The sequence below is a fragment of the Acanthopagrus latus genome, chromosome 17, assembly GCF_904848185.1.
Source record: "Acanthopagrus latus isolate v.2019 chromosome 17, fAcaLat1.1, whole genome shotgun sequence".
Taxonomy (NCBI): Eukaryota; Metazoa; Chordata; class Actinopteri; order Spariformes; family Sparidae; genus Acanthopagrus; species Acanthopagrus latus.
The window spans coordinates 28,529,845-28,553,170 of NC_051055.1; the positions used below are offsets into that span (position 1 = coordinate 28,529,845).

At 44.5% G+C, this 23,326-nt stretch overlaps 2 protein-coding genes across 4 annotated transcripts in view; one reads left to right on the forward strand and one right to left on the reverse strand.

The window, feature by feature from the left end:
• LOC119006216 (SREBF chaperone) overlaps nucleotides 1–3,648 on the forward strand; it is a 31,576-nt gene extending 27,928 nt beyond the window's left edge. For all 3 annotated transcript variants that reach the window (XM_037074703.1, XM_037074701.1, XM_037074700.1), the window contains exon 23: nucleotides 191–3,648. In XM_037074703.1, the coding sequence (XP_036930598.1) occupies nucleotides 191–436 (246 nt within the window). In that variant the 3' untranslated portion in view covers nucleotides 437–3,648. The remainder of the gene's footprint in view (nucleotides 1–190) is intronic.
• Nucleotides 3,649–4,309: 661 nt separating this feature from the next.
• Nucleotides 4,310–23,325, reverse strand: ptpn23a (protein tyrosine phosphatase, non-receptor type 23, a). The gene is made up of 24 exons (XM_037074699.1): nucleotides 23,081–23,325; nucleotides 20,981–21,055; nucleotides 20,557–20,684; nucleotides 16,928–17,004; nucleotides 16,423–16,472; nucleotides 16,211–16,342; nucleotides 16,047–16,127; nucleotides 15,818–15,949; nucleotides 15,643–15,690; nucleotides 14,995–15,051; nucleotides 14,832–14,890; nucleotides 14,629–14,708; nucleotides 13,662–13,776; nucleotides 13,300–13,365; nucleotides 12,887–13,032; nucleotides 12,106–12,417; nucleotides 11,746–11,900; nucleotides 11,309–11,640; nucleotides 8,278–10,831; nucleotides 7,732–7,916; nucleotides 7,473–7,577; nucleotides 7,000–7,138; nucleotides 6,507–6,620; nucleotides 4,310–5,699 (listed from the first exon to the last, which is right to left on the reverse strand). The coding sequence occupies exons 1-24, from the start codon at nucleotides 23,162–23,164 to the stop codon at nucleotides 5,103–5,105; spliced, it is 5,823 nt and encodes a 1,940-aa protein (XP_036930594.1). The 5' UTR covers nucleotides 23,165–23,325; the 3' UTR covers nucleotides 4,310–5,102.
• Nucleotide 23,326: the final 1 nt, after the last annotated feature.

A 23,326-nucleotide genomic window follows, 5' to 3' on the forward strand; every position in this document is an offset into this window, starting at 1 on the left:
GGAATTAGAAACAAAATGAGAAAAAAAAGAGGAGCAATTTTGAAAAATTATCCTGGCAAAACTTTTTTCTTTTCCCACTTGGTTATAAACAAGGGTTAAAAAAAATCTCCTTACTTAGTATTTTAGCACACAGTTCATCTCCTCTGACTAACTCTCGCCTCCCTAACCCTAACTCCTCTCTCGTCGACAGGAGGTGGGTTGCGGGGCCAGTCTGGGAGTGATCTCAGAGTCTCTCCTGGTGACGGGGGGCCAGGGCTGCGTCTCCTTCTGGGACCTAAACTTCGGCGACCTGCTGCAGACCGTCTACCTGGGCCAGAGCAGTGACGGGCAGGGCGTCCGGCAGCTGCTGGTGCTCGACAACGCCGCCATCGTCTGCGACTTCGGCAGCGAGCTCAGCCTGGTGTACGTGCCGTCGGTGCTGGAGAAACTAGACTGAGGAGAGACGGTGGGAGCACTCGCTTAGGAAGAATGTGCACTCTGAACATTTCCTCTTCATCGTTTTTCGACTTTCCTGTTTTGGGCTTTTTTATGTTGTTGTTTCTGACACCCAAAGGAGACGCGACTGGTTTCCACGTGCATACAAGACTTTTTTTTTTCTCAATGTTTTAAACCTGGATGTAAAAACAAGCTGAGGACTGATTGTGCAACCTGCTGCATTTTATCGGAGGAGGGCGAAGGACCCTCGACACAGATGTGTTGACATTTTGGAGGGTCATGAGGTTCAAGAACAGCTGGATGTTTCTCACTAAACGAGGACCCACCAGTCACCAGTTCGTGCTTTTTTTGTGTGTGTGCGTGTGAGTGCGTTTGTTTCGTGGCTCTGCCCTCTATGCTGCTGATACGGGTGGGGCTTCACTATGACCCCCCCACCTGCCCAGAGAGGAAGATGAAACTGTCTCCTTATTTTTTAATATTCCTGCTGCCTCAGCGAAGTGCAGCCACAGCGAGCTCGACGGCTCTACGGCCTGCTGGGACGAGCTGCGCCGTTATACAGAAATGTGAGTGTGAGTGTGGATGAATGAATCTAGGCCCTTTTTTAATAGCAAAACACTGCTGAGAACAAAAAATCGATTGGTTGTGTGAGGTGTGTGTGTGTGTGTGTGAGGGAGAACTGATGATTACTGTATAAAGTAAACCTCCAGAGGGGGCTGTTTTTATATGTATAAATCTATTATTTATTAGCGATACCTTTTTGAATAACAGTTTGTTTATTAATGGCTAATCCCAGCTCTTAAACAAGAATATAATAATGTGGACGTAATAACCTAAATGTAAGATGGTGATTGTTTGTTTGGCGGGGTCGGGGCATCGGCTATATGACGATTATTTGTGATGTTGAACTGGAAACACTGAAGCGTCGTTGGTGTGGAGTTTGGCTTGTATCTCAGCGCCGGCCTCTGATTTCTGGGGCCCCTGTGTGCTTCTTCAGGCTACCTCCATTTTCCAAACTGCTTGAATATTGGGTGAGAAAACATGTCATATTTTTTATGAATTGTGCCCTTTAGAGATTTTTTTTTTAAAATAACTGTTTACTGTAACTAATTCAACTTAAACTGTTTTCTAATCCTGGAGTTTTTTTTCTTTTTGGCCACTGACAAAAACAAAACGCATCGTACTGCGTCCAACATCCGAGCTCACAGTCCAGTTAGTTTCCGTGGTTGTTGTTGCAAACTTAAGTCTTAAAACCGGTTCGCTCTCTTTCTGCAGCTGGGCAGAGGAAAAATGTGAAGGAAGGCAACAAATATCCAGAAGCACGACTCGTTTAGAGACTCCAAAGCACCTGAAGACTCTCCGGCTCTGTTTCACAGCCCTGTTGGCTAATTTAACCAACATAACATTCACAGATGCTCTCGGACTAAAGCAGCATGATTTTAGAGAATTTGCACTGTTTCTGTGTTAAATTGTGATGAGTCATCAGTCATTAGATCACACTGTATACAAACTCCAAACAGTGCCAATAAGAAACTGGTATCCAGTCTGACGGGCAGTTTGCCACCAGCAGAGACACTCGAGTTCTCCACAGGAGACGAGAGCTGCAGTGATAAATTGATAAGTTATCAATTATTAAATCAGTCAGCAACTATTCTGATAGATTCAAGTCATTTTTAGGGGGGAAAAAATTCTTAAATGTGAATATTTTCTTGGTTTATTTCCTCCTCTGACAGTAAACTGATTTGTTTGTGTTGTGGACGTCATCTTGAGCTCTGGGAAACATTTTTCACCGTTTATAGACAAAACAATCGATTTATCGACAATGAAATAATATGTTAGTTGCCTCCCTTCTGGAAATGCTTTGAGGCTGATGGAGAGCTACGTTTGATTTGAAATTTTGCACAGAAACGGTTCTGATTCTGCTTTTTTCCCTTCATAACTCTGATAGATTACATCGGTTTGTTTAAAATACTTGACTTGTATTACAGTACAAGTCTATAATTCAGCAGGATGGTTTTACCAATAGCAGTAGAATTTCTAACATTTGTCCCGTCACGTTTTGTTTGAATCTTGTCTCATAAATGATAATTTAGTTGATTTGCTTGTTACATTTTTAGCTGCCAACTAGTTCCACAGAAAGAGTTGAGCAGCTCTCAGTTCTTCATTCATGTAATTATTGTAACTTTACCCTCACAGTCACATGTTTGACTAGTTAAAAATATAATGTGAAGATTAATTAGTGACGATAGCTTCTCCAGTAAACCATCTAACACTTTTACCTGACCATTTATCCCAAAACGTTTTGTTTTATCTTAATGTGATAAAAGTTGTTCAACTCTGTGACTTTTGGCTCCTCCTGCTGGTCATAATCTGGACACCTGCTGAGAGATTGTAGGTTCCTCCTCCAGGTTTAAGACCGAAACCAACAACACTCAGAATGTATTTTCTCTCAATCATCCGCCATCGACTGTAGCTGCGTCTGCTGAATGTAGAGTCCCAACCAATGACTCCGTTTTTAGAAAATCTAAATCCTTCACAGCATCGTAACACTAATTGAGTGCTCTGACGCACACGCTCACACACGTTAGGCACTTTTGGGAACATCAGCTTACATACAGGACACACACGTGTGGACGAGTTCACACCTGCGGCACTCGTAAACACACACACCTGCAGCACTGCTGAGGACGCAGGCTCTGGTTTCACTGGGTCGGAGCGACCAAATACTTTTCCCCTCTCTTCACGTTTGAGAGGCACCACAGAAACCAAGACTTGTTCCCTCCTCCACACTGTGACCTGTTAATTTATTAGCTTTGTGTTTTCAGTTGTAACAATAGTGGGAAAAAAAGCTTTTTAGAAATGGGAAAATGTGTAGCTAGTTGTTAGATCATTTTTTGTTTGTTTTTGTTTTTTTACTTGCTGTTTTCAAGCAGTGTGAATTTCATTCATAACAAAAGTTTTACATTTTGGGAAATTTGCTCAACGTGTTTGCTTTCTGGTGAAGAGTTGAAGCTCCGGAAATGTTGTGCGGACTACGAAACGTCACCTGACATTTCCATCAGAGAGGAGGGAGGAGATGATGAGATGATCACGTGTTAATTCTTGCAGTTTTCACCTTTTTTACAGAGACTGTTCTCCACAGTCGTTTCTATCTTTTGTGCTTAGCTGCTGCTGGTTGGTTACCAGTCAGATGTGAGAGTGGTATGAATCCTTTATCCTAACTTCTCCACCATAAAGCAAATAAAAGCAAATTCCCAAAATGTCAAATGATTCCTTTAACGAGGGACGGAGGGAGGGTTGGTGTGGCAATTTCAATTGAATCTCTGCTTCTTCTGAATGTTTTGGTTCATCGTATGGACTTGGCCTTGCAACAATGCATATCCACCAGAATTATTCTGCCCGGTTTACTTCAGTGAAACACGCTTGTTGTTGCCGTTTAGCTTCAAAACCTTTTTCATCCGGCGGTCAGCGTGTCATATCAAAAGTTTGAGTGTGCAGCCGTGACATCCTTGGAGCTGGCGGAGTAGAAAAAGGAACATTTCCTGTGGCTGCATCCTCTAATAACGGCTTTGTGGTCCACATTTAATCCCCCCTCAACCCCGCCAGCTGATAAAGTAGAAAACAGATTCTGTATCATTTCTCACCATTTAGACAGCTGTGAGGAAAATCAGAGCTGTGGGAGAAGAAACAAAAAGAAAAATCTTTGAACGGTTCAGTCAGTAAATGCACAGGTCTGCTCCTCCCCCTCAGTGGCTGGCTACAATCTACACAGGCTGTAGTAGTGGAGGTAACTTATTCACTATTTTGTAACACACACAAAAAAAAAAGCAAAACTTTTTACTAATTTTCAAATAAAGAGGCTTTGATACCACAGCAGTTGTCCGTCTACTGGATTTATTTGATTTATTTGTACAGTGATGAACGATTAGTGAAACGATTTCCAGAAGGACTTTTTGGAATAGTCTAATTTTTATTTAAGATATTTACAGTGTTACAGATGAAGAAAAATAATCAACTTGTTAAGACGTGCTGATTTGTATGCTGCTCCGTGTTACCATGGCGACTGAGCTATACGCACTGATTGAGTCGAGGGGATTTTTTTTGTGTCTTTTTCAAAATGGCTCCACCCGGCTCCTCTGGCCTGCCCGTGTCTCCATGCATCCGTTCATCCAGTCATTAAAACGTTCGCAGAGCAGCCGAACACCATCACACCTCTGTGATGCCTCGTGCAGAGAGGTGGACCATGAAAGTGGAGTGCATGCTGGGATTAAATTGTTTTTCTTTTTAGGCCCAGATCTGGTGCTGTTTTGAAGTGTCGAACATCCATCAATCCATCACAGACGTAGAAAGAAAAGCAGCAAACAGCGACAGAAGGAATCAAAGGAATACAGACGAGTGCATAGTGATCTGGTCCCAGAAGCCACCAGTGATGGAGAGAGAGAAGCAAGTGCGTTTGTGTTTCAGGTATCACGCCCCTAAACCAATGGAGATGCTCCTAAAACTGAACCCCTACCGTCTGCCACCAGGCACGTCTTGGTAATCAACACCGCTAAAATGTCCCACACTCAGGATTCAGTCTGTTTTCTTCTTAAAAGCAGGATTAGAAAGAGCTACAGGCCTTCGCTGACGCCTGGTGGTAAAGTGAGAGAAAGGCAGCGATATGTGGACTCTCACTGCTTGTTGAGGCTCCAGAGGGGGTCCAGGCTACTGAGCGGGTCGTCACCTTCCTCCCCTCGAGTCCCGTGGAGACCCTGACCCTCCGCTGGCTGCAGGAAGCTCTGCTTGGTCACCCGCTGCTTTCCCTTCCCCCCTCCCTCCATGGAGAAGGCCTCGGGCGTCAGCGCAGCCAGCAGCTCCAGGGATGAAGGAGCCGGAGCGCAGGATGCAGGAGGTGGGCTGATGCTGGCCGGCTCCGCCTCTGGAACGGGCTGGTGGTTGTCTGCCAGTGGTGTTCCGGGCGAGAGAGCATCCAGGCCGTTGGGTGGAGGTGGAGAGTGGGTTGGGGAGGTGGGAGGCGGGCTGAAAGAGGAGGGCGGCTGGGGATCTGTGGTGGGGCCAGGGTACTGGAGCACCTGGTAGTCACCAAGCGAGTCGAGGTCGGGTAAGATGCCGCCAACCTGCCCCTCCAGGCCGAACTGGGCCTCCATGGCTGGGTCTGTGGCGCTGGGCGGCCGGATGCTGAGCTTGGCGATGGTGGCTTGGATGGAGCTGATTGGCATGTCGCCACCGAGGACAATATCCTGCTGCGACTCCTGTCTCGAGTAAGGCTGCCGGGAGAGAGAGACAAGTTAAGGAAGAAATACTGAGGAATATAGTGTCTCTAACTACTGCTGCTGCTGCGAAGCTCTACTAAAATTAAAAAGTACCTCGTCTGACCAGAACTCGTAGAATTCCTTCAGAACAATCAGGCATGCAAAATGTAAGAAAGTGAAACATTAAAACAATAATAAAATGATTTGAGCTACCAGGGAACAATAATCTAGTGAGCCTCCTCCTTCTGACGCAAACATTTTTATCGATCTCCTGACTTTTCAATAACCTTTTCAAGGAGTTGCTTGTGAACCCACATAAACATGTTTTTGAGTGAAAAACATTTCTTGAGAATTCTTATAAAAAAATGTTGTACTCATTTTCACGCACCATTTTTCCTAAATTACTTTTTCATGTGTGAAACTGTGACTGAGTGGGAAACAAATCTGATCAAAACATCTTCTAGAATAATATTTTCGATCATTTTTTTTTCTAGGAGGAAAACAATATCAAAAGAAATCCTGATCCCCTTTGTTTAATATATTTCTTCTTCATGTGTGAAACTGGTACCTATTGGAAAAATAATCTGATAGGAGGGAGGACATCTTCTAGAATAAAAATTATTCAGATTTTTTTTTTTTTTTAGCTGGTGAAACCAACAATTTTTTTTTTTTTACTTTCAGGTCAGTTTTCAAACTACATAGTTAAAGCTGGTCACTTCTTACAGGGTCCAGAGGCTGATAACAGAACCTGAAAGCAAATTTGACCATTCTACTATCTGGTGAACTTGAAAAGTGTTTCAGACTGTCGAAGTGTTAAAGTACCTTTGTGGCTGCAGCGTTGGTGCTCTTGCTGCAGGTGGCGGTGGTGATGCCGTGTCTCTGAAGGACCTGCTCAGCGTGCTTCAACACGGCTTCATAGCAGAACTTCAGGTGGAGCTGAAGGCACAAAAGAGAATATTTAACCTTTCTTATGCGTAAAACTTATCTGACAATGCACCGTTATCATCAGCACAAATTATAAAGTGGAGCTACAACAGACGCTGCAGTCACCTTATTAACAGTTATCCAGGACATCACTTTTTCTAAAATTGCTGTTCAGTGCAGACAAGAAAAATTCAAAAGAGCCCTTGTAAGCATAAAGGAAGTGCTTAACTGGAACTTTCATGGTTGCAATGATTAAACAACCCTTTGTATCAGCTATCAGCATCAAGAAGGTAATTTATGATCAAGGAGTGCTTGATGTCACGTTGAATAACATTTGGCTAATGAAGTCCTCAAAAGTTAAACACATTTCTCCTGCTGACATGTGTCTGACCTTCTCCTGCAGCATGTTCTTCCTCTGTTGTCTCATCTTCTTCACCAGCAGTGGAAGGTCTGGGATCCCGTTTCCTGCCTCCAGCTCCTGCAGTGCTGCGTACAACAGACAGAAGGCGCCGGTGCGTCCCACACCCGAGCTGAGACGGACAAAACACAGGATGATTAACAACACTAAGAAGTTAAAATGACTGTGGAGAGAGGAACAGAATCCACTGATGGACCTTGTATTTTCTTTATCTACATGTATCTCAATGAAACAATGGTTTTCTGGTGATATTCGGGATGTTTAAAAAAACAAAAAAACAAACACCGATATACATAAATTAAGTTTATTTCCTCAAAACCACTAGCTGTGTCACAAACAACAAATACCAACCCACCCCTCATGAAGTCTAATGACAAAACAGCTTACAGAAAAAAACTAACAAACTACTTGGATTTATACTGTGAGAGATTTCAACACACACTCACCTGCAGTGCACCACGACAGGTGTGTGTAAGGGCCTCTGGTGGAGGTAGTGTCCATGAACCTCCTGGATGTAGCGCAGCAGGTTGCTCTTGCTGTCAGGAAGACCCCTGATGAGATATGAAGAAATCATTAGCTCTCAGACTGAAACACACCCTAACACTTAAATGACATTACCTCATTAAATAAAGGTTCTAATAATACATCTCAACAACATTGTGTGATCAGAGCCATGTGTTTTTAAAAAAAAGGAGAGAGGCTCACAGCTCCGGCCAGGAGGTGAACTGGAGATGGACAACAGTGCGTTTCAGGCTTTGGTCGCGGTACTGCAGACTGATCATGCGCTCCACGTGTGTCGGCGTTGTCTTCTGTGTGGTTAGGCTGAGTGTGATTGGTCCCTGAGAGAGCGGCTGGCCGCGCTCTGTTGGGAAGTAGCGCACAACCTTTCCCTGAGAGATTAAGAAGACAACGTTAAAAAAACGCAGTTGGTACAACAGAATAGGTGAGGTAATGACATTTACAGAGGAGATCTGAGCAGTTGCCAAAAAGGGGGCTTTAATTTAAAAACATCCTTGAAAAATGAAGAACATTTTTTCTACAAAGACTAGCTGACTATCTTTAAGTTCTTTTCACTAAAGCAATAACCATGAAGGCTGGTCGTGTGATCTGACTGAAAACTTTTTATGTTATAAAAAACTGTTAACCATCCTCAAAAACAGTTGCAAAGGTTAAATGTTTATATAAACTCATTTGAATTTTTGTTGTTTTAATCACTTCCATGAAGATCAAAAGGAAAAAAGAACTCGATACCTTTTCCAGCTCCTGCTCTGAAACCAGCATCACTATCAGAGACACCTTCTGCTCGTACACCATCAGCCAGAAGTCTGCAGCTGTGCCGGTGAGCGGTGCCTGCGTGGCAATAAGGCGTGGGCAGTATGGTGACAAGTCCTCCACATAGCTGGCGTTGATGTAGTCGTCTTTGCCTGACTGCAACACCACGCGGTTGAGATCATAGGGCATGACATCCTGGTGACGGTTCTTCATGGTGTAGCAGCGGGCTATGGCAATCGAGAGCTGGCGAGCGTCCTTCTCCTGCTGGTCCTGAAGCTCTTTCCAGCGGGCATCCAGCACAGATAGGCCACCCTCGTTCTCGGACGGGTGCTCCAGGGAATCTACCTGGGCTCTATAACGTTCCAGTTGACCATGAAGACGGGCAACGCGCTCTGGAGCTTGGTATGGATCACCCTGGATCAGGAGAACTGCCTGTGAGCTCTTCTTCCGACGCTCCCCATCCTGTGGGTCAGCTTTAGTGGGTTGGAGGACATTGGTGGGGGCTGTGGTGCCTCCAGGTTGGCTCTCAGGGCTGGAAGAGAGGAGGTCATCTGTGCTTGAGTTCTGGCGCTGAAACAGCGATGTGGAGGGAGACACAGCAGAGGGAGAGGGGAGAGTGGGTGGAGCTGTTCCGCCAGGGGTTGGGGTTGGTGTAGGTCTTTGCTGAGGGTTCAGACCCAAAGAGGAAGGACCTGGAGAGGGAGATGGGGAGGGGGAAGGTGAAGGGGAAGGAGGAACAGCGTTGGGTGGTTGAGCCACTGAAGGAGCTCCAGGAGAGGGTTGGACTATGTGCTGAGCGGGGGGAACATGTGGACCATGTGGGCCAATGGCGGCAGGCTGCTGTGGGGCACTTGGAGGTACATTAGCTCCTGGAGCTGAAGGGTACATAGTGGGGGGCTGTTGATGGGTCATGGGGACAGGAGCCTGAGGTTGTTGGGGAGCTGCAGGCTGGGGTGCCAGCGGCTGCTGAGGCATCATTGGAGCCCCTCCAGGGTAGCACACTCCACCAGAGTGAGGGGGCTGAGTTTGGGGTTGGCTGGGCATCTGCATGGGCTGCTGGGGCATATTTGGTAAAGGAGGCTGTCCAGGATGGGGGTGTAGTGCACTGGGGGCCACCTGTGGCATTGGACCCCTTGGTAGGTGGACCTGAGGACCTGGGACCATGTGAGGTTGTGAGGCAGGAGGCAACTGTGGGTGCATGGCAGGATGGATGGGGTGGCTGGTGGGGGGCATGTAGTTCTGTGAGACTGGAGGCATTGGCTGACTTGTAGGGGGCATTTGTGCTCTGGGTCCACCTGGCATCTGCATGTGTGGGTGGGGTGGAAGCTGCTGAGCATTAGGAGGCATTGAGATTTGTTGCTGTGGGGGCAGCATGTGTTGGTGAGGAAGTCGAGGGGGCATTTGTTGGTTAGGATGGGGCATTTGTTGGTTGGGATGGGGCATGTAGGACTGAGATGCAGGGGGTGCTGGCTGAGAGGTCGGGGGCATTTGTGGATGTACAGTTTGAGGTGGTCTCGCCATGGAGCCTGGCATCATCTGAGGGTGCTGCTGGGGTACATAGCCCTGTGGAGGCTGGTAGCCCTGGGGTATCTGAGGCCGGTGCTGATAGCCATTTTGTTGGTGTGGTTGCAGCTGGCCTGGGAACACCTGCTGGTACTGGGGAGGAACACCAGGCTGAGGGGGCATGTATCCATGTGGATAGGCCTGCTGGGTTTGGAGAGGAGGTTGAGGGCCAGGAACAGCCCTCGGTCCAGGCTGATATCCCTGAGGCAGTGGTTGCCCGATGGGCTGAGGGTACTGCTGCTGTTTCTGCTGTTGTGGTTGGGATGCAGGCGTTTGTGGCAGGCCATGAATGGGCATTCCTTGTTGGGGAATGAAATGGGGGTATGCCCCCATCTGTGGGGGTACAGTGTAGCCAGTTGAGGCTGCAGGAGGGACTGGGTGGTGTGGTGACGGGGTGTAACTGGGGATAGGGGCCTGAATGCTATCCACAGTGGTGGTTGAGGGCCTGACTGGGGCAGGGGCGACAGGCCTAGGTTGGGGGGCGTGAGGAAGGGGTGGCCGATAACCTGGCACAGCTGCCTGGTTTGGCATTTGTGGAGGCATCTGTGGAGGCATTTGAGGGAGTGGTCCCCGTGGCAGAGGTCCCTGAGCTCCAAGACCCCCAGACATAGGAAACTGAGCAATCCTTGCCAGGAGCTCTGGTGGGGGAAGGTTGGCAGGGAAGCGAGGAAGACCAGCAGCTGGAGCACCAGGCCAAGGCAGGGAGCTGCTGCCGCCCAGGTTTGCAGTAGGCGGGATGAAGGCTTCAGGGCCTGGCAAATGAGCTGCAGAGGTGGGGAAGGAAGGAATGTCAGGGGGTAGGCTGCGGAGCTCCTCCGGTAGGTCACCCCCCAAGGCCAAGATGGCTGCACTAAGCTGAGCCAACTCTGGGTCATCCAGGCTAGAGCAGGCAGAGTCGACGTCTGATGCTTTTGGCTTCAAGGACGGTTTAGCTGCTGTAGGCCGTGCTGGGGGCTTCTTCTGGGTCTCTCTGAGGAGACAAACAACAGAGAGCAGATTTTAAAGTTTTTTATTTTAATTGTCCTTATGGCGTGGATGCTGACTGCACAATGTAATGGCTATAGAATAATTACATGATCCATGTTAGGATTAGCTCCCTGGAAACTTCAATGTCAGAAAAAAACGCTTCAATCACAAGGCAAAATTTTTCATTAAACTTCTTGTGTATCAAGATGTCCTTGTTGTAAAATGGTAAATGCCTCAATGTATTTTGACATCCCAAATAGCAACAGACTGAAAAAACGTTAAAGGTCCAAACATATGAACCAAAGTTCAGCGCTTCAAAGTCACAGTAATCTACTGAAACTCAAAGTTCAACATTTCTTGTATTTCAGATTCTAACCTTCAAAAGTCTCACTTCTGATAATATCAACACATCATCAACACATCATTGAAAAAATTATGTGTTGATAATATCAACACATCACTGTTTCAATGTCAGCCTTACTTTTCTAGGACAGGCTTCCTCTCTTCTGCCCTCGTCTGACAAAGTGTCTTCGCTCTCTCCAGCAGACGTGATGCTTTGGCCTCCAGATCCTCGTAGAACTCCTTTCCCTCCTGTGACTTCTTCATCAGATCCTCATAAGCTTCGTACGAGCCCACCAGTCCCTGCACAGTGCCATTCCACTGCTGCTCAGTCTGGCTCAGGCCCTTACGTACTGAGGCATATTGGACGTTGGCTTCAGTCAGGGCCTTCAGGATGTTCTCCTGAGCTGCCAGGTTCTGGTCAATATACACCTTCACCTGCTCGTACTTCTTCAGCTGCTCCTCAAATATACGCTGAAAGGACACAGGTTGCTCAGAGGTCTCAAATAATGCTGTAATGATATGGTTTGTGCTAACCAGAGTTCAATAAAGCCTCTGTATTATACTTCAGCCACATACCTTCATGTCTGCCCTCTCTGTGGTAACGAGGGTAGAGGTGATGTCATCCTGCTGGATGAGGTCGCGGAGCTGTTTTTCTAAAGAGCCTCTCTGTTCCCTCATTTCCTGCACTTTCCCCAGTATCCGCTTCATACACTGCAGCCCTGCAACCTCCTCTACACACATAGAAACACACAGAGTTACAGTCACAAATCAGTCACATTTTTGTTGCTTTTAGAAACACCTCCATAAATACAAATATTTTCCCCTCTGACAGCAAACTGAGTATCATTAAGTTGTGGTCAAAACAAGACATTGATGATGTCATAATTTTTTTTAAGCCTTAAATACACAAACCCTCACCGTGGAAAACACTCTCACCTTCATTGAGCTGGGGCCGGGGCAGGGCTTCTTTCAGACTTTCCAGTGGCCCCCCGAGCAGACGCAGGTTGCTGATGTGAAGGTTCATGGCCCGGTGGAGCTCTGTGTTGGTGAAACTTGCCTTCTCATGGGCCTCCATGTACTTCTCCAGGTCCCTGCGGATCTCAGCCAGAGCCTGGGCCGCTGTGTGCACCTCGCCTGCAGCAGGACCGCCAGCCTCCTGGAGGGCTCGCTCGCCAGCCTCGTCTGCCTCCAGCACGTCTCTGATCTCTCTCAGTGACGACTCCACGTCAGTGAAGACACCCGACAGCCCTTCAGAACCAAGGAACGATGTGACATGCATTATTTACACTGAAGCACACAGCGATGTGCCAAACAAACATAAAAGTTAAGCAAAAAAACAAGACTTGTCTGGGCAAGAAACTGTGCACAGTATGTGTGTAGACACGAAGGAACTCGCTAACACATCTAAAAGCCTGCAAGAGGAGTTCATTTGGGTTCATACAATGTTTGAAATTTGTTTTAGTTATGTGAAATTAAATTGTATCTGTATCTCAGGTTCATCACTAACAATGAAACATGCGTGCATTATAGGGGCTATTCTTCTCCATCACATATTCTCAAACTTTTATCTGTATATAGTTAAAATTAACAGAAATGTAAACACTATTACCACATGTGAGTATTCTTTAGATTCATGTTATTGTCATAATAAATGTGACATCAAATCAATTCTCAGAATCATGCATGTGTGTGTGTGCTTGTGTTTGTTACCACTGACCCTGCATAGACTGGATGAGGCTCTTGACGGTGTCTGGTCGGACACTGAGAGCAGCACACTTCTCCATCAGGACCGGAGGGATGTGGCTGTACATGTCCAGGTTGTCAACAGACTCCGGCTCCAAGCCCAGAGAGTCCATGAACTGTCTGCAGGAAGAGACAAGTCAGCTCACAGTGGCCCTTCAATTCTATTATTTTCATTTAATTCAAATTTTTACTTTCGGAATTAAGGATGATGGGGTCTTGATTTAGTTTGAAATGAGTATATCTAAACATTGCACACAAGGAGTTATCCAATCATATTATAGAGTTGACTGCAAATACTATGTGTTAACATGAATCGCATTTTTTTGCTCGATCCCCAAAAAATATTTTAGCAAATATTTTTGCACTCACACGGACCAATGTACTCACTCTAGTGTTTCATTCTTGCTCTCAATCTTGACCATGACGTCCCTCAGCAGTTTGGCTTTCTCCTCACTGGAAAAACACAAACATGAATACAGACGTGAAAACAAAGCATAAAGATTCCCACACCTTATTGATCATCCAATTCAATGGCTTTTCAAGCACTTAATATTCTCACACAAAACATCTAAACACAAGCCTTTTCAATGGCCCGAGGATGTTTATGTCCATTTTCCCCTTTGTTTTCCCCTTCAAATTCACAAACCTTAAAAAATTTCAAGGACCCTTGGGAACCGTGATGCATGATAGGATGACTTATCATGCTCCTTTTTACCTGCGTAATGTCAACTTCCACTGAAGGTGCCTACCTGTACAGTGAAGAAGCCTCATGTGCAGCCATTGGTACCAACTTGGCAAACAGGTCTGGTCCAGTAACAGTGGGGTCTGTGGGGTTCACTGGTAGAGCTTTCACCAGGGGGGCACCTTTAAGGGCACAAAGGAGCTGGTTTTACTGCGATAGAAACACATATGCTTGATATTATGAAGACAAGATCTACAGGAGAGGAGATCAAAATCAAAAGAACAACAACCCAGCGAAATTTCGTTTACTGTGTAAAGAAAAAATAAAATGTTCACATTTAACAACCTGGGATCAGAGAATTCTTACTTTTTTCTCTTAAATAATTACTCAAAAAGTTTATTTGATAATCAAGCTACCTGGCAATTATTTAATTGTCACACATTATCAATTAATTGTTGTAGCTCTATTGTATTACACAGAAAACAAGTAATCTGATTATATTAACTGGGGCATTTGTCAAAATGTTGACACAATTCATAGATCAAATAATTAATGGATTAGTCATTGATGCAAATAAATCTTCCTATCCTGAATTATTATTTCATCACATTCCAACATGAAGACAAATATGACCTCAAAAAGGACCTAATCCAGAACTAAATAAAACCAAATTCTAAAACCTGTTACCAAACTGATTAACTCACTAATCTGAGATCTGACTGGTATTATTGTTTATTAACTGTGGCTGCAAATAAATAAATGTGGCCACAACTGAAGACAGAGCAGGACGGCCCTGATAAACAAAAACTGCATCCAAGTCACACCAGTCACATAGTGAATATAACAGTTCAACAGGATGTCATCATCAACACTGACACACCCAGTGAACGACACAAAACAGGTTATTCGTATCACTCTGCAGATATACATGCAACAAAATCCATCTATATGTAAATGCAGCTTTGCATGCGCACAGTGATAAAGGCACTGAGCGAATCCAGCAAACTGAACATGCTGCAGCTTCTTCCTGTTACCTTTAACTGAGGCCAGAGTCTCCAGAGAAGGAACCGTCTCATGATAGATGAAGTCATTGTCCTTTTTGGCTGAATTAAACCTGAAGGTGAAAATTTTAAGACAACATTTTAACATACTGCTAAAACGGAGCTGGATCAAAAGTAATAAAGCGGTGAAACTACATGAATAAATCAAAACTGTGACACAAGAACAAATTACTCACTTTCCCCCGATAACATCCATGGTGAACCTCAAAGCCTCTTGCACACTGTCAGGTTGACCCTGGTTGTTCCAAAACAAGACAAGGAGAGTTCAATATTGTCAAACCATTGGAGCACACAGCAAGACAGGTTACAGTGATACTTAAATGATAATATTTCATCTACCTTGGCTAGCTTGATGGCTTCACTTAGCTTGTCCAAAGAGCTCTGCAGATACGCCAACTGTCAGGACAGAGAACATTTAAGTAAGGAGCAGTAAGAATATTAATATTTGAGACATTTAGCAGAAGAAAACACAGCTTACTATGATTGCAACAGTAAAACTAGCTTTAAGAGGTTTTTAACAGTAGTATGATCCAAAACGTGAATCCATCTTTTACAAAACCTAAAGCTAAAACTCAGTCAATCATGTTAGGTTTTAGATTTGAAGTGGTTCAGTTTTGGTAACTTTAAAAAGGAAGTTGACTGAATAAGACAAGACTTTGTGTTATGACTAAATACAGAACTATGACACTCCCACCAGCTTCAGCTCTTCTTTTTGTTAAATGGCAACATGAGGTAGAGACATTTTAAAATGCTTCATGATTCACTTTATGTTTGAGCAGACTGAGAAATGTTATTATACATTGGCTTCTAAAAGCAGTCCCGAATTTATTGACCTTCATACAGACAACTGCCATAAAACTGTTGAGCTTTCTTTCAGTTTTTACCATTTTACAACATTAAAAGGAATTGATGAATCTGGCACAGCACTCTGACAGTGGATGGGAAGAAAACTCTACATCTTCCAACAAATGGGAAATTTGGTCCTACCCTCTCTCCGTACTTCTGCTGCTCCTCGGCCTGTTTTCCCATGTGAAGCTGTAAAGAGAAAAAAATAAGACACACACTGAGTAATCAACTGTCAATACACAGACATGTTCATACAGGCATTATATTATCCCCCCACACACCTATAATCACTCTCACTCCTTCTTAGTAAACTCACATGTGCAATAGCAGCAAAGTAGTAGATCTTCATCTGAACCAGTTTCTTCCAGTCTTTCTGAATCTTCCCCAGCATAGACGCCGTCTCCGAGTTCTCCAGAGCCCTGCAGGCCTCTTTATAGTAATCCACCACCTGCAGCACCAAAGCCAGTTATCAACCTCTAATATTTGAATTATTGATTGATATGATACAGTTGAATATAATTAATATTCAATAGGAAGAGGTCCACCTGAGCACTGATGCGAGCAACAAGAAAACTTTTCCTGTTGTCCAGCATGGACTTCTCCAGAAGACACTCCTGAGCCTGGCCCTGGGAGGAAGACACAAGCCGATGAGACATTTTTCTACGTGTGTGCGTGTGTGTGTTTGTGTATTTGCATGTGTGTGACCTACCAGCATGAGGTTGATGTTGAGGTTAAGGATCTGGTGGCTCATGTCGACGCTGAAGTTGTGGCTGAAATGGTCTCTCAGGTAGGAAAACGCCCCCGCCGAGCACTGGAAGTGTGTGCACGACACCTTCATCCCCTGGACGCAGAGCTGAAGGTCAGTGGGATTGTGTGTGCGTACATGTTTACAATCATTCTGCGTGTGTGACTGTGTCTTACCTCCTCGGACACCCTGTTATCCATGGCTCCCAACATAGAGTGCAAGGCCCCTACAGAGAAACCAAAGACAGGTTCAGTGAGGTGAGCAGGTTTTGCTTTTCACTTGGAGAGGAAGTCAGAAATCCAGCAAAACTGCTTGTACAATGAATAAATGTCTTTTATGTGCTGCTGGCGTTTCAACCTCTTCAGTCTTCTTCCCTTCTCCATTCACCTTGGGAGGAGGAGAAGTTGTGCCAGAAATCTCTGTTCTACTTTGCACATTTAGAAAGCACTGGCCAGTGTGGCATACAGCTTGACTATATTCTACGTTTCTCTGCAGTATTCCTGTAAGCAACAAGTTTCATTGAATAACTTGTTTAAGAAAAACTTTTTCTTTTAACACCCAAAAAATGTTACAGTCCGACTCTGAACGGTCTCATTTTATCAGTCAGTCTTTCTACAAGGTTTCTGCAGAAGTAAATGAGTTGGTCTTGGACTCTAAATTGCTCAACATGACTTAACTCACCAAGATTGTAGAGGATGCAGGCCTGCTCATAGCTGATGTCATCATGGGTGACTGTTTTTCCAGAGAAGATTTCAGTCCTTTGCGCAAACATAGATAAAAAAGGTGTGAATTACAAAGTACACCAGCCTTTCTCAAAGTGGGTGCCGCGGCACCCTGGGGTGCCCCGTGACTGTGTCAGGGGTGCCGCCAAAAAATTACGTATTCTGTATTTAAAAAAAAAAAAACAAAATCTTAAAAAAAAAAAAAAAAATCAAATTTCATATGACATATATGAATATATTTGAATACATAAATACATTCTTTCTTACATATGAATGGATTAATAAAATTGTAAAGTCATTTTAGATAAACAATATATAAAATGAACCATAAAAATCTGTCTCACGTAACGTGACGTCCCCACCGGTGTCAGCGTGATAGCGCAGCACACAGCACATTGTTTTATAATTTAACCGCGAAAATACATTTCACAAAGAGCAAGGAACAAGCACCATGGATCGTTTTTTAAAAAGAAAAGCCCCACAAGAACCAGACATGATTGACTGTGAAATGGAGCCTCAGCCTACTACTTCATGCGAGCCTTCGTCCACCAGCTCTGAGTCTGCACCAAAGGTCGCAAAGGTAGATAAGGCTAAAAAGAGAACATACAACGACAATTACCTCAAACTTGGCTTCATCAGTACTGGGGATGAAGCATGCCCTCTCCCTTTGTGTCTAATATGTGGGATGAAACTGTCAAACCAAGGGATGGTTCCGAGCAAACTTAAAAGACACCTGACCACTAATCATCCATCACTTGCTGACAAGGATGCTGAATATTTTGTTCGAATGAAAAGTCAACACAGCCGTCAAGAACAAATGATGATTAAATCTGCAAAAGTCTCGGAGAAGGCACTGGAAGCTAGCTACCTCGTAGCTGAAATAGTAGCTAAAACAAAGACGCCCCACACTATTGCAGAGACTGTAATTATGCCAGCATGTACAGCAATAGTAAACAAAATGCTAGGGCCTCAAGCTGCAAAAGAAATTTCAAAGGTCCCGCTGTCGGATTGTACAATAGGGAGGCGAATCAATGACATGTCTGTGGATATTGAAGCTGCCGTTTTGGGGAAAATCAAGACAAGTGGACATTTTTCTTTACAACTTGATGAGTCAACAGACGTGAGTGGGCACGCTCAGCTCTTGGCAAATGTTCGGTTTGTGGATGGGGACCGTATTAGAGAGAATTTTTTATTCTGCAAACCGCTACCAAACAAAACGACAGGAGAAGAAATTTATCGTGTGACAACTGAGTATCTTGAAAAGGGAGGATTGAGTTGGAATAACTGTATTAGTATCTGTACGGATGGTGCGGCTGCTATGACGGGCTGTGCCAAAGGTTTCATTAGCAGGGCCAAACAGCAAAACCCTGCCATCCGCACAACCCACTGCTTCCTTCACAGAGAGGCACTTGCTGCAAAGACGCTCCCAAAAGAACTTTCGGACGTACTTGACAGAGCAGTGGACATTGTTAATTTCATAAAAGCGCGCCCGTTAAAGAGCCGCCTGTTTTCGATTCTGTGCGAGTAAATGGGGGCAGAGCATCAGAGCTTGTTGCTACACACGGCAGTCCGCTGGCTGTCACGGGGGAAGGTTTTGGGCCGATTGTACGAGTTAAGAGAAGAACTCAGAGTCTTCTTGACAGAAGAGAAATCTGCATATGCAGAGCTGCTCGCAGATGAGCAATGGTGCGTAAAACTCGCGTATTTGGCTGACATCTTCAAGCACCTCAATGAGCTGAACATTAAAATGCAAGGCAAAGAAGAAAACCTCCTCTCCTCGTCTGACAAACTGCGTGGCTTCAGATCTAAGCTCACACTCTGGCGTTCCTTTGTGGAACAAGGCAGGCTGGATATGTTTCCCCTGTGCAATGTGCATGTAAACAGCAGCACGCTTTCTGACCTCATAGCCCAGCATCTGAAATCTCTTGACGAGCGATTTAATCATTATTTTCCATCGGAGTGTTATGCACAGTTTGACTGGGTCCGTGATCCATGGAGTTCACGCGCACTGGAGAGCGCAACGGACTGGCCACTGCCAACACAGGAGCAACTGATGGAGATCAGCGAAGACCGCACATTGAAAATGAGATTTGGTGACATGGAATTGGACAGGTTTTGGATATCAGTGGAAAAAGAGTATCCAGTGGCTTCCAGTAGCGCTGTTGCTATTTTGCTTCCCTTCTCCACAACTTATCTGTGCGAACTGAGCTTTTCAAGCCTGACATACATCAAGAACAAGTACAGGGAGCGACTGAGGACTGTGGACCAGGAGCTCCGTGTCTGCCTCTCATCCATCCCTGCCAGGATAGGCCGGTTGTGTGCGTCGCACCAGGCTCACGTCTCTCATTGATTGTTATTAACACCCCCCCCCCCCCCCCCCTCTCTCCCCTCTCTCTCTCAATTGCGGCTTATTTGTGTGCGTATGCGCGCTGCTGCGCGAATGTGGACCTCTCTCTCCCTCTCTCATTGCGGATTATTGTTTGCGTGTGTGTGTGTGTGTGTGTGGGTGTGTGTGCGTGCGCGTATAGCACGGATGGAAACAAGCACTATGATGGAAAAACATTCCTGCTATCTCTGCACTTCATTTGAGTTCTCCTGCTCTCAATTTGTTGGGTTCTTGTATTGCCTGTGTTGCTGTATAGCTTGGGCGGTCCACCTCTTATGGTTTTATGGCATTTGTGTCTCTGCTTTATTGTTTTGTGAAGCACTTTGTAAACCTGTGTTTTTAAAGGTGCTATAAAGTTGCTATGAAGTTGTTATTATTAATATTTACAGTTGTATTATGCTCTGTTCATTACTGTCCTGTCTAAATAAACAGGACGTTTGCATTTACGTTTAGACTATGCAGTGTCGTTTTTAATCATATTTTACACTGGGGTGCCTTGAGATTTTATGCACTTTTGAAAGGTGCCCTGGCTGAAAAAAGTTTGAGAAAGGCTGAAGTACACAACCAAAATACAGTGGGGTTGAGTGTGTACACACACATATATATTTTGACATGACTTTGTGAAAAGTATGATATTTAATGATATATCCATTCAGAAGATTGTATCACATCAACATGAAACATTCTGGTACTTAACTACATGTAATGTGCTGAAAAATATAGCAAATGTTTTAAACAAGAAAAATGAATTCCATTAGCTTCCCGTTGCTGCAATAAAGTAGAAGGTTCACTCACATTAGAGCAGGACAATATTTTAAAAAATATCAGGATAATATACAATGTTAAGTATCATTCTGACATAATTCTGTATAAGTGGAGGAAACAAACAGGAAGAAATGATCATATAATCCAGTCTACTACAACAAACCATTAATAAAAAACGACCCTGATGCAGCTTTTACAGGCATGTATCATTAAATAACTGTTCTGTGAAACGTTCATATTATTTTGTCCACTCCTGTACATACAGATTCAGGGCAGTGAGGTGTACATTTTTATCCGGAGCAAACTGCAGCAAGTGTAACACTAAAATTAGCTTCAGATCTGTAACATTCAGGCCAACAAAAGTCCAGATCGCAGGAGGATGTGTGTGTATGAATACTCAGCACTGCTTCCATTTAGCTCTGCATGTGTGTTATTACCATGAGATGGGTACGGAGGCTTCCTGGCCCGTTCCCATGGGCACTCGGCTCTGGAGGTAGTGCAGCTGGCCGAAGTACTTCCTCAGCGTGCTGCATCCCTCGAAATCCCTCGTCACATTCACCGCGCTCTGCGAAACAAATGCACTGTGTCTCTTTCGTGCTTAATTAGCTGTTCTCTACCTCTGCAGCCACCGAATCATTACTTCTGTGCACACAGTGTGATGACTATGGTGACCTAACGCAACATAACAATCTATTAGTACCAGTTAGCATCGCATTTAGACAATTCACACCCAAAAACAATAATACATATTTTTTTGTTCTTTCTGTGCTGATATCGTTCCATCTATAATGTTTTGGTGTGGAGTTCTGACAGACGGGTCAGAGCCACAGAGATCAGAAAATGATTTCACACGGTACCCACCTGCCGCAGCGTCTCCAGTTTCTTCAGCTGTTCATTGTAGTTGTCCGGATTCTCTCCATAATTCTTCAAGATGAACTAGAGGAGAAGACACACAAATATAAAAAGCAGATAAACATGAAACATTTTAAGAGGTTTTTAAAAAAAATATCCGTACTGGACTGATGTGTTTGTGTGGCATTGGCTTTAACAAGAGAATCATATTTGACATAACATTGTTTGACACAGACAGGAAAACTTCAGGAAATGCAAGTTGTTAAAATTGAATTCAACTGCCTGTCAACTGTAGCTCTGAGTCAATCAGCTAATCTTTGGCTCTGAGCAAAAGCCAAGAGTTTAAACTCCCATCATGCTTTGCCAAGACTTTCTCAGTCCCCGTGAGCCACTGTAATAAGCAGCAAGCTACTTAAAGTCAGGTCAGGAGGTGACCTACAATGCAGACACAATCATTCGTTTCGTTCCTAAAGTTTCAGCTTCTGTTTATAATGAAATCATGGCTGCACGAACGTCGCAGGGCTGCTGGAAAGATACACAATGACACAGCAACCAGACAGGCAGGCATTGTACTGATTGAGTGCTAATCTCCTTATTGTCCTGCGTGAACAGATGGAAGTGTAGCTAATTTAGATGTAGTCTTACTGAGAAACACGAATCTAGGAATAACAAGACACAACATTAAACTCTCATATTATTGTTCCAAAATGAGATCCAGCTTTTAAACTGGACTAAAAAAATGCTTAAAAAAGGAAACATGTTACTTTACATATGTCAGAAAGATGTTGTAACAGGTGCACCTTTGTTACTCCTGTTACTGTGGATGTGGCTAATTACTGGGTGATATGTGGATTGAATATATCGTCTCTATGCTTGATGACTAGCATTTTTACATGACGGTGCTGAAGCAGGAAGTCCATTGGAAGATATCGGACAGGAGACTTACTGAAAGGAATTATAGTGACCCGACAGGACAAAGGTCTTTTAATTTATCTGTATCAGGAAGGTGCTGAAAAAATGGGTCATCAGATAAAGATGACGTGAAGTAAATCCCAAGAAGCCTTCCGGCGACTGGAATTTCCTAAATCTTGTAAATATCCGACATGTGAGCTTGGAAATAGGATGAACTTTACAGTGTTGTAATGCCAGTTACAACAGAAATCAATTATGTGTACTTGTGTTGGGACTGTCTCTTTTAACATCAAACTTGGAATAAAATGTCAGACTGTCATCCTAACATGAAAATAAAGCTTTTATGTGAAACAAGAAGCATCGTGTCAGAGCCGAGACCAAACAAACTGAACAACATCTCCTCTCAGGAGAGATGTGACAGCACAGCAAGAACAGCCACGACATGTAAACATCTTCAGCATCCAAAATAATGTATATAAAGCACGTATATACGGTTGTGTACATTTGTATACATATGCACATGAAATGCACAAAAGGAAATGTGGTAACAAAAACAACTTTACTTGAGTCTGAAGGATATTTTAACAGGTGCAACTTGGTTACTCATATTTCCCTTTTCCCTGTGGATGTTGCTAACTCTAATCTGTGTATTACACATATAGTCTCAAAGCTTGTTGATAGACGGGTTGTTGTTTTTATAGGTCTTCTCTCCTCTGGCAGGGATCCTACATTGCTGTGGAGCTCGCTGTATCCAGGTGCATGTGACAATGAGATCACTTATGATGTTAATGTCGTCAGTGTGACTGGGCCGTAAGGAGCCAGGCTCGTTATTTTAGCTGTGTGTATCTCTGTCTCTACCGCGACCAACTGTTTGGTTTATTCAAAGCAGTCAGCCGGTTACTGGAGAGCTAATTATGAACTTCGGCTTGAGCTGCTAGCTTATTATCAGCTAGCATGAGGCTAACGTTAGCAAACAATAGGCGGTGGTCAGTGGGGGTTTGCCAGGATGAGACCTTAGCTAGCTGGCCAGCTACCCGTTCTGGAAAATTCTCTTCCTCCCGACAGACAGCGGCAGTTGACTGTGAATTTGGACGGCGGCTAAAGTTAGCTTCTTGATCGGGTTATCCAGTCGTCCATAATTCTTGTTTAGTTGACTTTCGACCTCAGCCCTGTTGCTCCATTCCCCACCCAGCTCACCTGCCTGACGGCCGGGCTGAACTGGAACTCCCCAGCCTCCTTCAGATCCAGCCAGATCATCGGCATCCGGGGGACCGCCTCCATCGCGGCCGACTCTACAGCCGACTGTCAGCCGTTACGATGTCAAAACCACGTCGGTAGTTTTGTGGACGTTGACGGGTTTCCAAAAGATAGCTCTCCTCCAAACAACTGTGTCATGTATCCATTTACACTTCGACCGGAAGCTGGGAGAACACGTGACGCCAG